We start from the raw sequence: 16,727 nt of genomic DNA on the forward strand, positions 1-16,727 counted from the left end.
TATACACAGACCTGAATTTTTATATATACCTTGTATTTTCTAATCCTGATAAATTCGAATACAAGTTCTAGGGGCTCCTAGAGATTTCTTAGTATTTTCTCTGTAGATGATCATTTCATCTACATATAAAGATTTTGCTTCTACCTTGCCAATCCTATCCTAATTGTGTCATTTTATTGCCAGACTATTTTGGTGGGGTCTAGGTTTCAAAGTTTAATGGACAGATAAAGAGTAAGCATATCTGCCCTTGTTCCCCACATAAAGGAGAAAGCATTCTATCTTCTCCATTCATATAAGGCGTTCTCGCTGGAAGTATGGAGTACATGTCTTTAATCTGTTGAGAAGTTTCTGTTCTACTTCTAGTCTCCTGATAGCTTTTACCATGAACAGCTGTAGAATTTAGTCCAATACTTTTTCTCCAACTAGTGACAGGATCATATGGCTTTTTCCTTTCCTCTGTTAAAATGATGACTTTTGGGGGTGGATCTTCCAATGCTGAACCAACACTGCCATCCCTATAACAAAACCACTTTCTACATCCTGCCAGATCTGACTTCTAATAGTTTGTTTTGTTAAACAGATTTCTATCTAAGTTCATACTTTTTTCTTCTATTGTTTTTATCCAGTTTTAGGATTAGCACAATGTTGAGTTCCTAAAATGAGGGGAGAAGTGTTCCTTCTTCTTTCTGCTTTAATTGTTTGATATAATTTATCAGTTAAAATGTTTATGAGCCTGCTCTTGATAGGTAGGTTCTTAAGCTAGGAATATACTTTCTTTAATAGGTGCTATTTAAATTTTATATTTCCTCCAGAGTTAGTTTCATTAATTTGTCTTCCAAGGTACTTCTTAGAAGTTGTCAAATTTATTTCAAAACAGATTTTTGTAATATGCTTCCTATATCCTTTTAAATTCTGTAAAATCTGTGGTAATGTCTCCTAGATCTTGATATTATAATTTTAAAATGTATAATTGATATTGTATAACAGGAAGAAAAGGTCTAAAGGAGCAGGGGAAGTGGGAGAGTTAGGGGAAAGGAAAAAAGGGAAAAGAAAAAATATGAGAAAAGGAAAAAAATGGAAACAAAGTCTTTGCAAATAGGGAAGGGTAGAGGGGGTGAAGGGAGGGCAAGGGAAGGGGAGAAAAAGAACCAAGATACTTATGTAATGGTACAAGATCCCAATGATAAATGTAACTGTATTTTATACCTAAAATGTACCAATAAACTTAATGGGGAAAAAAAATAAAATCTCTTCCCATGGTCTCAAAGAAAAAAATAAAGAATGAAAAAGATGAAATTACAATGGACCCAGCAGAAATCCAAAGGATCATCAGTCCCTACTTCAAGAACCCATATGCCAATAAGATGGAAATCACAGAAGAAATGGACAGATTCCAAGATGCATGAGTCACCAAAGTTGAATGAATGAGACCTAAAAATTCTAAACAAACCAATACCAATCAATGAAATTGAAAACGTAATTAAAAACCTACCAACTAAGAAAAGCCCAGGTCCTGATGGCTTCACTGCTGAATTCTACAAGACATTTTGAGAGGAACAACTGCCATTACTGTTTAAACTCTTCAATGAAATTGAAAGGGAAGCAATATTCCCAAATTCATTCCTGGAAGCAAGCATCACCTTGATCCCCAAAGCAGAGAAAGACCCAACCAAAAAAGAGAACTACAGGACAATCTCACTAATGAACATAGATGCAAAAATCCTTAATAAGATACTGGCAAATAGAATGCAGAAGATCATCAAGAAGGTCATATACCCTGACCAAGTGGGATTCATCCCAGAGATATAGGGATGGTTCAACATATGCAAATCAATCAATGTAATACACTATATCAATAGAGCCAAGGATAAAAACCATACAATCATCTCAATAGATGCAGAAAAAGCATTCAACAAAATCCAACATGCATTTATGATAAGATCCCTACAAAAAATTGGAATAAACCATCTCTACATCAAACTGATAAAAGCCATCTATGAAAAACCAACAGCCAACATCATTTTAAATGGTCAAAAACTGAAATCCTTCACACTAAAATCAGGAACAAAATAAGGATGTCCATTATCACCACTCTTGTTCAATATAGTTCTGGAAACATTAGCCATGGCAATTAGACAAGAGAAAGAAATAAAAGGAATAAAGATAGGAAATGAAGAAGTCAAGTTGTCATTATTTGCAGATGACATGATACGCTATATAGAAGGCCCCAAGAACCCTACCAAAAGTCTAGACTTACTGACCAAATTCAGTAAAGTAGCTGGATACAAGGTCAACACTCATAAATCAATACCTTTCCTCTATACAAACAACAGGCTCACTGAGAGAGAAATAGGGCAAACAATTCCTTTCACAATAGCATCCAAAAAACTGAAGTACCTAAGAATCAACCAAATGAAAGAAACAAAGGACCTTGTCTCTGAAAACTATAGCACTCTGAAAAGAGAGATTGAAGATGATATCAGAAAATGGAAAGACATCCCCTGCTCCTGGGTAGAAAGAATCAACATAGTGAAAATGGCCATACTTCCAAAACTGCTATATAAATTCAATGCAATCCCAATTGAAATCCAGCAGCATACTTCATGGACCTTGAGAAAACAATCCAAAAATTCATTTGGAACAAGAAGAGACCTAGAATAGCAAAAGCAATTCTAGGTAACAGAGACATGGCAGGGGGTAATACAACCCCCAACTTGAAACTATACTACAAAGCTACTGTCATAAAAACAGCATGATATTGGCAAAGAAACAGACCTGAGGACCAGTGAAACAGATTAGAAGATTCAGAAACAACTCCAGACACACTCAGCCACCTCATCTTTGACAAAGGAGCCAAACACCGTCACTGGAGGAAAGATAGCCTCTTTAATAAAAGGTGCTGGAAAAACTGTGTTTCAACTTGCCAAAGATTAAAACTAGACCTATATCTCTCACCATGCACTAAACTAAAATCAAAATGGATTAAAGGTCTAAATATTAAAACAGAAACGCTGAACCGGCTGGAACAGAAGTTAGGTAGAACTCTTGAAGACATTGGCCTAGGAAAAGATTTTATGAACAAAACCTCAGTTGCCCGTGAACTAGCACAAACAATCAACAAGTGGGATCTCTTCTTATTAAAAAGCTTCTGCGGGCCAGGGATTTAGTTCAGTGGTTTCACCACCTGCTGCATAAGCACAAGGACCGGAGTTCAATCCCCAGTACCAAAAAAAAAAAAGCTTCTGCACAGCAAGAGAAACCACCAACAGTGTGAAGAGACAACCCACAATGTGGGAAAAAATTTTCACCTCCTGTTCCTCAGACAAAGGCCTACTATCTAGAATCTATAAAGAACTTTAAAAAATCAGACCTCCCAAATTTAAAGATCCAATCCAAAAATGGCATCTGAAATGAACAGACATTTCTCAAAGAAGTAGAAGCAGCAAATAAACATATGAAAAAATGTTCAACATCACTGGTCATTTGAGAGATGGAAACAACACTGAGATTCCACCTCACTCCAGAAAGAATAGCTGCTATCATGAAATCAACCAATAACCAATGCTGGCAGGGCTGTGAGGAAAGAGGAACACTGCTCCACTGCTGGTGGGAGTGTAGACTGGTGCAACCACTGTGGAAATCAGTATGGAGATACCTCAAAGAACTAGGACTGGAAGTCCCATTTGACCCAGCTATTCCCCTGCTGGGTATCTTCCCCCAAAGAATTAAAAGAGTCATACCACAGTGATATATGTGCACCCATGTTCATAGCAGCATAGTTTGTAATAGTTAAAATTTGGAAGCAGCCCAATTGCCCCTCAACTGGAGACTGTATAAAGAAAATGTGGTTTTTTATAAAATGGAACTCTACACAGCCATAAAAAATGAAAAATTAGAGACATTTATAGCTAAATGGATGCACATTGAGGTGATACTCATAAGTGAAATAAATAGGACACACATGTGTAAATACCAAGTAGTTTCTCTAGTGTGAAAAACTGAAAGTGTAAATAAGGACTAAAAGGTATAATAGATAATGTGAAATAGGAAGAAAAGGGGCAAAGGGGAAGTGGGAGGGGTAAGAGAAAGGAAAGAAGGGAATGGAATTAATATGAGAAAATGAAAAAATGGAAACAAAGTCTTTGTAAATAGGGAGGAATGGAGGGGTTGAAGGGAGGGCAGGGGAATGGGGAGAAAATAAGAACCAAGAGAGATTATGTAAAAGTACAAATTTCCAATGATGAATGTCATTATATTGTATACCTAAAGTGTACCAATAAAATTAATTTTTAAAAAAATAAAAAATAAAGTATCCCAATCACATCATGTAAAGGTACAAGTTCTCAGTGATGAATGCAACTGTATTGAATATCTAAAATGTACCAATAAACTTCATGGAAGAAAAAAAAATAAAGTATACCAATCAGCAAAGAAAGAACAAAAGAAAGAGAGAGACAGACAGACAGACACAGACATTTAAATTCTTTGGAACATCATTAAATGAACTAACCTCTACATTTTTTTGAAACACTTAAAGGCAAGAATGAAAAAATTGATGGCATGGAAAACCTATTTAACAAAATAATACCAGAAATTATCCCCGATCTTGCTAAAGATATGGGCATCCACGTATAGGAGGCATATAAAACCCCAAATGGACATTACTCCAAAATTCACCACAGCAAATGATAGAACACAAAAAGTACAAAACAAAGAATTTTTAAATCTGCAAGAGAATAACACAAAGTCATATTTATGGGCTGCCCCATTAGACTAATAGCAAATTTCTCAGGAGAAACTCTACAGATCAGGAAAAAATGAAAATGTATTATAAATATGAAACAAAACAAATGCAAGCTGTTCTTCAGAAAAGAATGAAAAATAACATCATTTAAAGAAAAACAAAAACTGAGGGAATTCATGACCACCAGACCAGCCTTCCAAAAGATGGTTAAAGAGGTCCTATATCATGAAATGCTTGAAAGAAAACCACTACCATGAAAGTATGTGAAGTATAAATACCACTAGAAAAGTACATGCACAAAAAAGAAACAGAAAAGAATCAAATATTATCAATGCAGTAAACCATCAAATCACAAAGAGGAACAGGGGAAAGATAGAGCAAAGAATATGCCAAAATACTAAAAGAGGGCCGGGGATTTAGCTCAGTGGTTCTGCTGCCTGCCTCACAAGCGCAAAGTCCCAAGTTAGATCCCTGGTATCAAAAAAACTAAAAAACCTAGAAGAAAAGTGACAGAAGTCCTTTTCATCAATAATAACCTTAAATGTAAAGGCACTATTCTCCAATTAAAAGATACAGACTGGGTAAAATGAATGTAAAACAAACCTCAACAACATGCTATCTACAAGAAATTCACTTCACCAGTAAATACACACAAACATTGAAAGTGAAAAGAGAAAATGATAACCAAGTAAATGGAAACCTAAAGTGAGCAAGACAAGTTACATTATATTTATATCTTACAAAATAGACTTTAAGACAAAAAGCACAATGAGAGACAAATAAGGTCACTATATAATGATCAAGGGATTTAAATGATAGTCTTTAGTACAATGAGAGGGGGGACTTCAATACCCTACTTTCACCAATGGACACCAATGGACAGATCATCCAGACCCCCCTCCAAAATCAACAAAGAACATCAGAATTAAACTATACTATAGATCAAATGAACTTAACAAATACTTACAGAAAATTCCATCCAAAGCTACTGATACCATTCTTTTCATCCACTTTGGAGTTTGTTGTAGAATAGACCATATATTTGGTCTATAACAAATCTTAACAAATTTTTAAAAATTAAAATCATATCCTTGTATTTTTTTGGAAAATGAAATAAAACTAGAAGTCAACAATAAAGGAAATTTTAGAAATTATAAAATATGTGGAGACTGAACAACACCCTTCTGGTTTTGGGGGGGGGGGTTTGGTACCAGGGATCGAACTCTGGACCTTGTGCTTTTGAGGCAGGTGCTGGAACCACTGAGCTAAATCCCCAGCCCCCAACTGAGCTAAATCCCCGGCCCCTGAAAAACACCCTTTTGAATGAACAATAGGCCATCAAGGAAATCAAAAGGAAAACTTGAAAATGTCTTGGTATAAACAAAAATGGAAGTAAAACATATCGAAATTAATGGCATACAACAAAAGTAGCACTAGACAGCAAGTTTATAGCAATAAGTACCTAATCAAAAAGAAAATAAGCTGGGTATCTTCCCAAAAGAATTAAAAGAATCATACCACAGCGATATACGCACATCCATGTTTATAGTGGCACAGTCTGTAATAGCTAAAACTTGGAAAGAACCCTATTTCCCATCAACTGGAGACTGGATAAAGAAGATGTGGTTTTTAGAAAATGGAGTACTACTCAGCCATAAAGAATGAGAAACGAGAGACATTTATAGCTAAGTGGATGCACATTGAGCCCATACTCTTAAGTGAAATAAATAGGACATACAAGTGTAAATACCAAATAGTTTCTCTGGTGGGAAAAACTAAAATGTAAATAAGGATCAAAATGTATAATTGATAATGCGAAATAGGAAGAAAAGGTCTAAAGGAGTAGGGGAAGTGAGAGGGGTAAGGGAAAGAAAAGAAGGGAAAAGAAAAAATACGAGAAAAGGAAAAAAATGGAAACAAAGTCTTTGTAAATAGGGAGGGGCGGAGGGGTTGAAGGGAGGCCAGGGGAATGTGAAGAAAATAAGAACCAAGATACATCATGTAAAGGTACAAGATCCCAATGATGAATGTAACTGTACTGTATACCTAAAATGTACCAATAAAGTTAATGGGGAAAAAAAGAAAATAGCAAGATTTCAAATAAACAACCTAACAACACATCTTATGGATTTAGAAAAGCAAGAACAAACCAAACCCAAAATTAGTAGAAGAAAAGAAACAACAAGGATCAGAAGAGAAATATATGAAATAGAAACTAAAAGGTAATACATAAGATCAATGAAAGAGAGTTGAGTATTTTAAAAGATAAATGAAATTGATAGACCTTTAGCTAGACTAACCAAGGAGAAAAAAGAAGATAAATAAAATCAAAAATGAAAAAGGAGACATTAGACTAATAGCACTGAAATATAAAGGATCATTAGGGATTATTATGAATAACTATGTGCTACCAAGTTAGAAAATCTAGAAGAACTGGACAAATTTGTGGACACATATTACCTAATAAAATTGAACTAATTGAATTTTAAAACCCTGAAAATACCAGTATCAAGTAATTAGATTGGACTAAAAATAAAAAGTTTCTCAAGAAAGAAAAGCCAAAGACCAGATGGCTTCACTGCTGAATTTTATCAAACTTTTAAAGAATTAATGCCAATTTTCTCAAACTATTCCAAAGAATTGAAAATGAGGGAAAGAATGAGTCATTCCGTGAGGCCAGAATTACTGCTATCAAAACTAGACAAGAATACAACAACAACAACAACAAAAAGCTTTAGGCTAATATCCCTGATGAACATAAATATAAAAATTCTCAACAAAATATTAGCAAATTTAATTAATCAGAACATCAAAAAGATCATTTACCATGATTAAAATAGCTTCATCCCAGGGATTTAGAAATAGTTCAATATACACAAATCAATAAATGTAATACATCACTTCAACACAATGAAGAATATAAATCATATAACCATCATGATGGATGCAGAAAAAGCATCTGATAAAACTCAACATAATTTCATAATAAAAGCCCTGAACAAATTAGGTATAGAAAGGTCATACTTCAACATAATAAAGGCTGTATATGACAAACCCACAGCCTACATCATATTGAATGGGAGAAAGTGGAAAGTATTTCCTCTAAGATCAGGAACAAAACAAAAGTGTCTTCTTTCAGTGCTCTTAGTATACTACTAGAAGTTTAACCAGAGTAACCAAGGAAAAAAATAAATAAAAGGCATATAAACAGGAAAGGAAGAAGTCAAATTATCCATTTAAATGATATAATTCTATATATAGAAAAGCTAAAGACCCTACCATGAATAAATTAAGTAAATTCAGTAAAGTAGCAAGATATAAAATCAACAAGCAAAAATCATTAGCTTTTCTACAGAGTAATAAATTTTCTGAGTAAGAAATCATGAAATCAATCCCATTCATAATAGCTACAAAAAATGAAATACCTGGGGATAAACTTAGCCAAAGAAGTGAAAGACCTGTCTGATGAAAATTAAAAAGCATTGATGAAAGAATTGAAGAAAATATAAAATATACAAAATGTTCATAGATTAGAAGAATACTGTTAAAATGTCCATACTACCCAAAGCGGTCTCCAGAGTCAATGCAATTCCCATGAGAATATCAATTACATTCTTCAGAGGAAAAAATAATACTAGAAAATAAAAAATAATATAATTTTAAAATAATAATAAATAATTCTAGAAAAAATAAAACTATAATTTATAGGGAAGCACAAAAGACACTGAATAGTCAAAGCAATCTTGAGCAAAAAGAATAAAGCCAGAAGCATCACAATACCTAATTTCAAGACACACTACAGAGTCACAGTAATCAAAACTGCATGGTATTGGCATAACAACAGACACATAAACCCAAAGAACAGAATAGAAATCCTAAAAATAAACCCATGCTTCTACAGCCAACTATTCTTACAAAGGTGCCAAAAACATATGTTGGAAAAAGAATAGCCAATGCAATAAATGATGCTAGGCAATCTGAATATCCACATGCAGAAGACTAAAACTTGAACATTATCTCTGGGTATAAAAATCAAGTCACGATGGATAAAACTGTGAAGCTACTAGTAGTTTCAAGACATTGGTAAAGGCAATGATTTTCTGGATACAAATCCAAAACCACAAGAAAAAAAAGCAAAAATTGACAAGTGAAATTCTATCAACTTAAAAATCTGCACAGGAAAGGAATTAATCAACAGAGTGAAGAGACAACCTCTACAGAAAGGTGCAAAATGTTTGCCAATTATTTATTGGTCATAGGGTTAATATTCAGAATACATTAGGAATTCAAAAAACTAAAAACAAGTAATCCAATTGAAAAATGAGCAAATAGTCTGAATAGTTACTTCTCAAAAGAAATATAAATGGTAATCAAATACATAAAAAATAATCAGTATCATTAGCTATCAAGGAAATGCAAATCAAAACTATGATGAAATACTGTACCATCTCACCCCAGTTAGAATAGCTATTATCAAAAAACAAAAAATAACAAATTCTGGTGAGGATGTGGAGAAGAATGAACTCTTATACACTGTTGGTAGGAATGTAAAGTAGTACAGCCATTATGAAGAAAAGCATAGAGGATCGTCAAAAAACTAAAAATAGATACACCATGTGATACAGCTATCCCATTTTGAGGTATACGTCCAAAGAAAATGAAACCAGCAGCATACAAAAAAGATAACCTGCATTCCCATGTATATTCCAATACTATTCACAATAGCTAAGATATGGAAATAGCCTAGGTATCCACCAGCAAATGTATGGATAAAGAAAATTATGCTATATATACATTATGGAGTATTACTCAGCCATAAAAAAGATTCTGTCATCTGCAGCAAAATTGATGGAACTGGAGGACATTATGTTAAATGAAATAAGCTAGATACATTAAAAAAATTTCCACATGTTTTTTCTTACATGTGGAAGCTTAAAAAGTCAGCCAAAAAGTGTGATAGTGATTACTAGAGATTGGGAAGTTTGGGGCAAATGGGAAAGGACAGGTTGTATTTGATCAATGCACACTATATGCATGCAGGGAAATAACACACTAAACTCCATTAGTATGTACAATTAATATGTGATACTAAAAACTTTTTTAAAGAAAAAATAAAAGATCTTAGAATTTAAGTCTGATATTAAAAAGGTCATCCTCTATTAAATATCAATCCATTCTTGAATTATAAATAAGAGCATATCTTTTTCCATTATTAATATCAAGCTCAAAAATTTTCAAACCCATATACATAGATCTATACTTAGATATTCTTATTTGATCTATACAGAGATCCTGCAAAGTAGGTAGCATACATATTTTTAGCCATATCATATATTTAAGGAAAGAATAAACAAGTTGCCCAAAGTCATGAGCTGTTTGTGCTGGCAGATCTGAGACTAGATTCTGGATCTCCTGACTGCTAAATAAACATCCCAGAAGCATCTTTCCACTACCAAATCCCCATTAGTGTCCGAGTCAGAGATTTATTTCATGATAAGTTGATGGCAGTGTTGGCCACCTAGACCACAGGATTCTGTTATAGCCCAACTCCTGTAAATCACAGAGAAATGTCAATTCTCTGTCCTTACCTTTCAGAGCAGTTGACACATTTGATCCCTTTCTCCACCTCCATACACTTTCTTCACTTGGCTCCCAGAACACTGTCTTCCTTTGGTGTTCCTCCACCTCTCTGGTTGATCCTTATTTGTCTCCTTTGCTGGCCCTTCTCTCTGGTCTCTCAGTGTTGAAGAGCCAAGGTTTAGTGTTGACTTCTTCATTCTCTGTTTATATTCACCCCCTTGGGAGTCATCCAGTCTTCCAGCTTTAAGTTATGTCAACTACTCTTAAATCCTTTTCTTCAGCTCCATCTTGACTCTTTAACTCAGCTCATAAGTCCAATTGCTTACTGGACATCTCTATCTGTAGGTCTAATAAGTATCTCAAATTCAACAAATCAAAAATTCAATTTCTGATCTTTCCAAACCTGCTCCACCTAAAACCATTCTCATCTCAACTGATAGAGACTCTGGTTTTTCACTTCAAAGCCTTTCTTTAAACTTCTGTTACATATATCCCAAGACCAATCCATTAGGAATTTCTGTTATTCTACCTTTAGAGCATATCCAGAATTTTACCAGTGTTCATCGACCACCTTGCTACAACCCTGGTGCAAGTTACTGTCTCTTGTCAGGATCACTATAATACTAACTGGTCTCTTCAAGTCCATCCTTGCCTCTCTTCAGTTTTTTGTTTTTTTTTTTTTTTTTTTTTGTACCAGGGATGAAACTCAGGACCTTGCACTTGCGAGGCAGGTGCTGGAACCACTGAGCTAAATCCCCAGCCTTCCAATCTATTCTTGACACAGAAGTCAGAATGATCCTTTTAAATGAAAATCAGATCTGCTCAAAAATCTTCCTGGGGCTCACTTCACTCAGAGTAAAAATTAAACCAACAACCCTCTTTTTTCTCACCTACTACTCTTCATTTATTCAACTTCACAGTTTCTTCCTTCCTTCCCTTCGAAAACACTGGATGGTCTCCTTTTTAATGGGTTCCTTCTACCTAAGGCAATGGTTCTCAGCCAGGTATGTGGCACACACCTGTAGTCTAGGCTACTTGTAAGGCTGAGGTTGGGAGTATCACTTGAACCCAATTTGATACCACTTGAGCAACATAAACATACCTCAAATCAAAAGAAAATCAGTAAGACAGTGGCTCCCAACCAAAGTTATTTAGTTCCACAAGGGACATTTAGCAACGTTCTTGATTGCCATGACTCAATCATGAAGAAAAGGCTGCTACTGACAGCTAGACTATAGAGGACAGGGATGCTACTAAATAGCCTACAATGCATAGGGTAGCCCTTACAACAAAGATTTATCCATCCCAAAATGTCAGTGGTGCTGATATTGAGAAACCCTGGTCTAATGAGTTAAAGTACACCCCTCACATCCTTCATGTCTTTGCTCAAATGTCATCTTCTCAATTAGGTTTACCCTGGCTATCCTATCTTATTATGCAACTCTCTTTACCCAAACTCAACAGCTTTCCTTACTCTACTATAGTTCTCTCTTTCCTATATCACCTCCCAGAATATTACAAAATTTACTTACTTGCACTTGCAGTTTTTTATTTCCTTTCCCCTGTATGACCATTAATCCTGATATGTCAATTTCATTAGATTAAGAAACACTTAGCAAATGAGTAAAGCACACTGGTGTGTCTGGGTAGATCATGAAGGTATGGCCTTGGGTACTATATATAGTGCCTCAAGCATTCCTCTCTGGCACTGTTCCCCTTCTCTGCTTCCATTAACTAAGCACTTTTGCTCTGCTGTGCCCTTCCACAATGAGGTTTCTGCCTTGGGGTCTGCCAACCATGTACTGAATCTCCTGAAAATGTAAACTAAATTATTCCTTTCTTCCTTTAAGTTGTGGCTGTTGGGTATTGGGTTTCAGCAACCTGAAAAGCTAATATATCCCCTACTCTGAGGGGAGAGACAGTGGTTGGTTTTGTTTTCTGATGTAGCCAGATTCATAGCAGACTTTAGGTGTGTTTTCTGTATTAATAAGTAAATACATTTATATGGACCCTGATGTTATGTACTGAAATATTACAATGTGCTGGAGCCAACTCTAAGACAAGTAATAGAAAACACTTATTATATGCATGTCACATGCCAGATATTATGCTAAGAGTTTTACATCCATTATTGCATTAAATTTTCCCCATCCTCTTTTAAGATAGATAGCATTTTTAGCCCTAATTTATAGATGAGAAAACAGAGACCTGAATGTTCAAAACAACTTGTTTAAATCACAGAGATAACTGTGAAGCTAGAATGTTAGTCATCTGCCAGTCACCATCAATGAAGAGTTCTCACTTTATTTTAAAAGTAGAAACATATTCTTAGGTCCATATGGCTAAATAGATCTAAGGATACTTAAAGGAAATAAGAGCAAGACTATTAACTGTCTCCACACTCTCTACAGTACATTGAGAAAAACAAAGATCTTCTCTTTTTCACCAATATGGAACATTTCCTGAAAAGCATCCTTGCATCAGAGCAACAAATTCTAGGAATATCAAGAGATCAATTTGGGGGTGAAGATAAGGTAAGATAACTGGATGATTCACAGCCTTAAAATTATACTTCACTATATACCTTGAAATTTATTAGTGAGTGTTTGGAACTATGTTTATAATTAAGCATAACAGCAGAAAAGAAAAGTGGGAATAAGTGGTAGTACGAATAAGTTATATCAGTTTACAGTGGACCTTCAAGTTATGACTAACCTGACATACGAACAACTTGGGTTAGGACCAGACTTTTAGTTTTAACTTACAACCAAAGTCTTGAGTTATGACCTGAATGTCGGCTGCTTGTGCTTCCAGATGGTCTCAGATACAGATTTAACCCTTAAAGTGTTCCAGAAGGAACATTACAACATCCTTTCCTGTGTGGGGTTGAAAAATCCTGAGCCAAAGTCTCTCCAAGGATACTGAGATCGCCTGGAAGAAAGTGTGGCCTAAAATTATACAGGAGAGAGATTCTGAAGACTGTGTAGAGGAGCCTGAGCCTCTTGAGTTACAACCAGCCCTCGTGAATGAATTAAATTTTTAAGTGAAGGGTCCACTGTATTTAAGAATCTTTCCAGTACCCATTGATGGTGGTTCTTAGATCTTAGTTAAAAAGGACCCAAGAGATCATAAAGTTCATCCTCCCACCTTTGGTTAGGTAAAATATTAATGATAGAAAGAAGGAACTGAGGCTCTAACTTGCCCCCATTTACCCAACTAGAAAACAAAATGCAGCTAGAACTTGAATACACTGCCTTCTCACTCATGTGTCTTCCATTACCTAATAATAGTACCTACTGCTGATTTACAAAAGGGTTGTTTTTAATCAGATATTTAAAATATTGTATCTTTAACAGCCAACAAATGTTTCATTCCAAGCCACCAACACCAATGTTTTGTAACATTGATGGAATATTAGTAAAGAGAACCCTCAAAATCTTTGTTTTCCTCATACAGTGGGGTGTACTATGTTAAACATTGAGATCAAGATCAAAAATTGACAACCAAGGGCCAGGGATTTAGCTCAGTGGTTTCACTGCCTGCTGCACAAATGCAAGGACCTGAGTTCGATCCCCAGTACCAAAAAAAAAAAAAAATTGACAACCAAAAGAACTGAGCACTGACTCCAGTTCTCGCCTCTAACCTATTTCATGAAAAATCATCACCATGGATAGGATAAAAACTAATTTTCAAATTTTATTAAAGAATAACACATCTTTAAAAGTGAGTGAATCATAAATATACACTTGAACTGTCCAATGTTTCCAATCCCATATCACCAAAATCAAGAAATAAATAGCTTCCAGAAGAACCGTGACTTCAAACATCACTGTTTTTGCTTTTTCAATGAATAGAAATACAATCATAAAACATGACTGGCTTCTTTTGCTCAACTTTGTGAGATTAATCCATATTGCTGCATGTAGTTATAATTTCATTTTCTGCTGTAGCATGCTTCATTGGATGGCTATATCACAATTCACATATTCATTCTACCATTGATGTGTATGTGGATATTTTCTGTAGATATTTTCCAGTATGGGATTATTACATTTAGTATTGCACACCTTCTTAGGACCATGTGCAATCATACCTAGTTAGGTATGTACTTAGGACTAGAAATTCTGAGTTTTAGGAACTGAATATATTCAGCTTTAATAGCTATTACCAACTAGAAGTCCGAAGTGATTGCATAATTGTATACTACCCCTAAGTAAGGAAGACGGGTTCTGGTTGTTTTTCATCTGCCTCAATACTTACTATTTTACATCTTTTATACTTTATCCATGCTTCTGGGTATATGGTGTGTTGCTTAATTTTAATTTGCATTTCCCGATAAGTGAAATTCAGCATCATTTATATTTATACACATTTGAATATCTTCCTTGGTAAACTGCCTATTCAAGTCTTTTACCCATATTTTATTCAATTGCCTATTTTCTTATTGATTCTTACAAATAACCATTTTTCCTCACTTTGAGACTTAATAAAAATAACTACATAATCTTTTTCTGTTTTATTTTTAGATCTAGAAACAAAATGGTGATCTCACCTTAGCCTGCATGATTAAGAGGCTAAATGTATCAATACATGGGAAGAAGCTAAAATGAATTCTTGAAAATGTTTATTATTCATAAATAAATGACATAAATCTATTTTATAGTCTTGGGTATATATGTAATAGGAGCTAATGTTTGCAAGAGAAGATAAGGAACCTGCCAATAGTTTCACTGTGACTAGAGGAGACTATTAGACCTCATATTTCATTAAAATACTTATTAAAGCTATTGACTCACCTCTTTCAGAAAATATAAAATTTGTGTAAATAATCATCCTAGCTTATCTAAAACTATTACTGAATCAGATGAAGTAGATATTGGATACATTTGCACAACATTTGAGGATCTGAATGACAATACTTAAAATATGTATAAGCCATGTGACAGACAAAATATTCTTTAGAGGCCTTGGTTGAAATACCTCAAAGATAAAAAGTCATCTGAAACTGAAGCTTGGAGGGGCGAGTTGAAGGAAAACCAGAATACCGCCACCATGAATTTAATGTAAAAAAAAAAATTCAAACACAAACTCCACATCAAAACTTTCTTGGGTTATAATTCCAATGCCTGCCATCCAAGTCTCTCCTATGGTAATTAACTTTTTATTGTGCTTCAATATAAACATGAGGAATATATATATATATTTGAATATAACAACTTTGAATATAACAACTGTTAATAAGGCTCAGCAATGGAAGGAAGGAAGGCTAGTAAAGAATTAAAACTTTACACAAACATTATTTGGGTAACTGATGAACAATACCTAACCAGTGAATTCAGTATTCACCTCATTCACTTTGCAGGTCTTTTGTCACAATTAAGAGATACCCATATGTGGCCAAGAATTTAGCTTAATATCCAGCCAATCAAAACAGTAATGGTAAATTAGAGAAAATAAGTTGAAATAAAAACACTTGAGGTAACATGACAAGATTTACAATTGTTTTAACAAAGATTTTTAAATCAAGCCATAAATAATATCTGCTTATGATCAACTCACCACATTTAACTCCTCCATTTCTTCCACCTTACAAGGACATTGAATTCTGATTTCTTTGTTGCTAGCAGTTGGTCACTTAGTTTAGTTCAATTTAAATAGTTATACAAGAGGGCTGGGGATTTAGCTCAGTGGTTCTGCTGCCTGCCTTGTAACCTCAAGGTCCCGAGTTCAATCCCCAGTGCAAAAAAAAAAAGTTATACAAGATTCACCAAAAAATGTATACGCACTTCAGGAAGAGAAAAATAGTATGATTTTTTTCAGTATATGTTGTTACCCTTGTATGGGGGACCCTAGAGGATTCTGTACAATGCAGAAAACCCACTACACTGCTGGCCCTTGGAGAAGAAATGGAAAATGCATGTGTAGCAATCTCAATGACCAAGGTTACCCAAGTAGCAATTTGAAGTACTAATAAATGTCTGGAAGCTAATGGTCACCACTTTGAGCACCTTTTGTAATTGTAGAGGCCAAAGGTAACTTGTATTAATCTCATCATGTATAAATATTTTAATGCTAAATTTATTGAGACAAGTTTTTCTTTTCCTGAAGTGTGTAAACATTTTTTGGTGGACTCTGTATTAACCATCAGGCTAAGTACCAAATATGTCAGCCTTAAAAAAATCACCTCGGGGCTGGGGATTTAGCTCAATGGTTTCGCCGCCTGCTGTGCACGCCCAAGGACCCCAGTTCGATCCCCAGTACCAAAAAAAAAAATCACCTCATTAAGGGCTGGGGATTTAGCTCAGTGGTTCCACCGCCGCCTGCCTCGAAAGCGCAAGGTCCCGAGTTCAATCCCTAGTACCAAAAAAAAAATCATCTCATTAGTTACCTTTTCACTTTAAAG

General features: G+C 34.8%; 1 protein-coding gene across 1 annotated transcript in view; it reads left to right on the plus strand.

The window, feature by feature from the left end:
- LOC110344314 (uncharacterized) overlaps nt 1–15,210 on the plus strand; it is a 42,766-nt gene extending 27,556 nt beyond the window's left edge. Inside the window, 2 exon segments of the mRNA XM_087212225.1 lie at nt 12,736–12,858; nt 14,851–15,210. Of these exon segments, the coding sequence (XP_087068351.1) occupies nt 12,736–12,858; nt 14,851–14,856 (129 nt within the window). The 3' untranslated portion in view covers nt 14,857–15,210.
- Nucleotides 15,211–16,727: the final 1,517 nt, after the last annotated feature.

The sequence above is a fragment of the Heterocephalus glaber genome, unplaced genomic scaffold, assembly GCF_053883595.1.
Source record: "Heterocephalus glaber isolate CG9 unplaced genomic scaffold, H.glaber_assembly_v1.0 deba00001429, whole genome shotgun sequence".
NCBI classification, from domain to species: Eukaryota; Metazoa; Chordata; class Mammalia; order Rodentia; family Bathyergidae; genus Heterocephalus; species Heterocephalus glaber.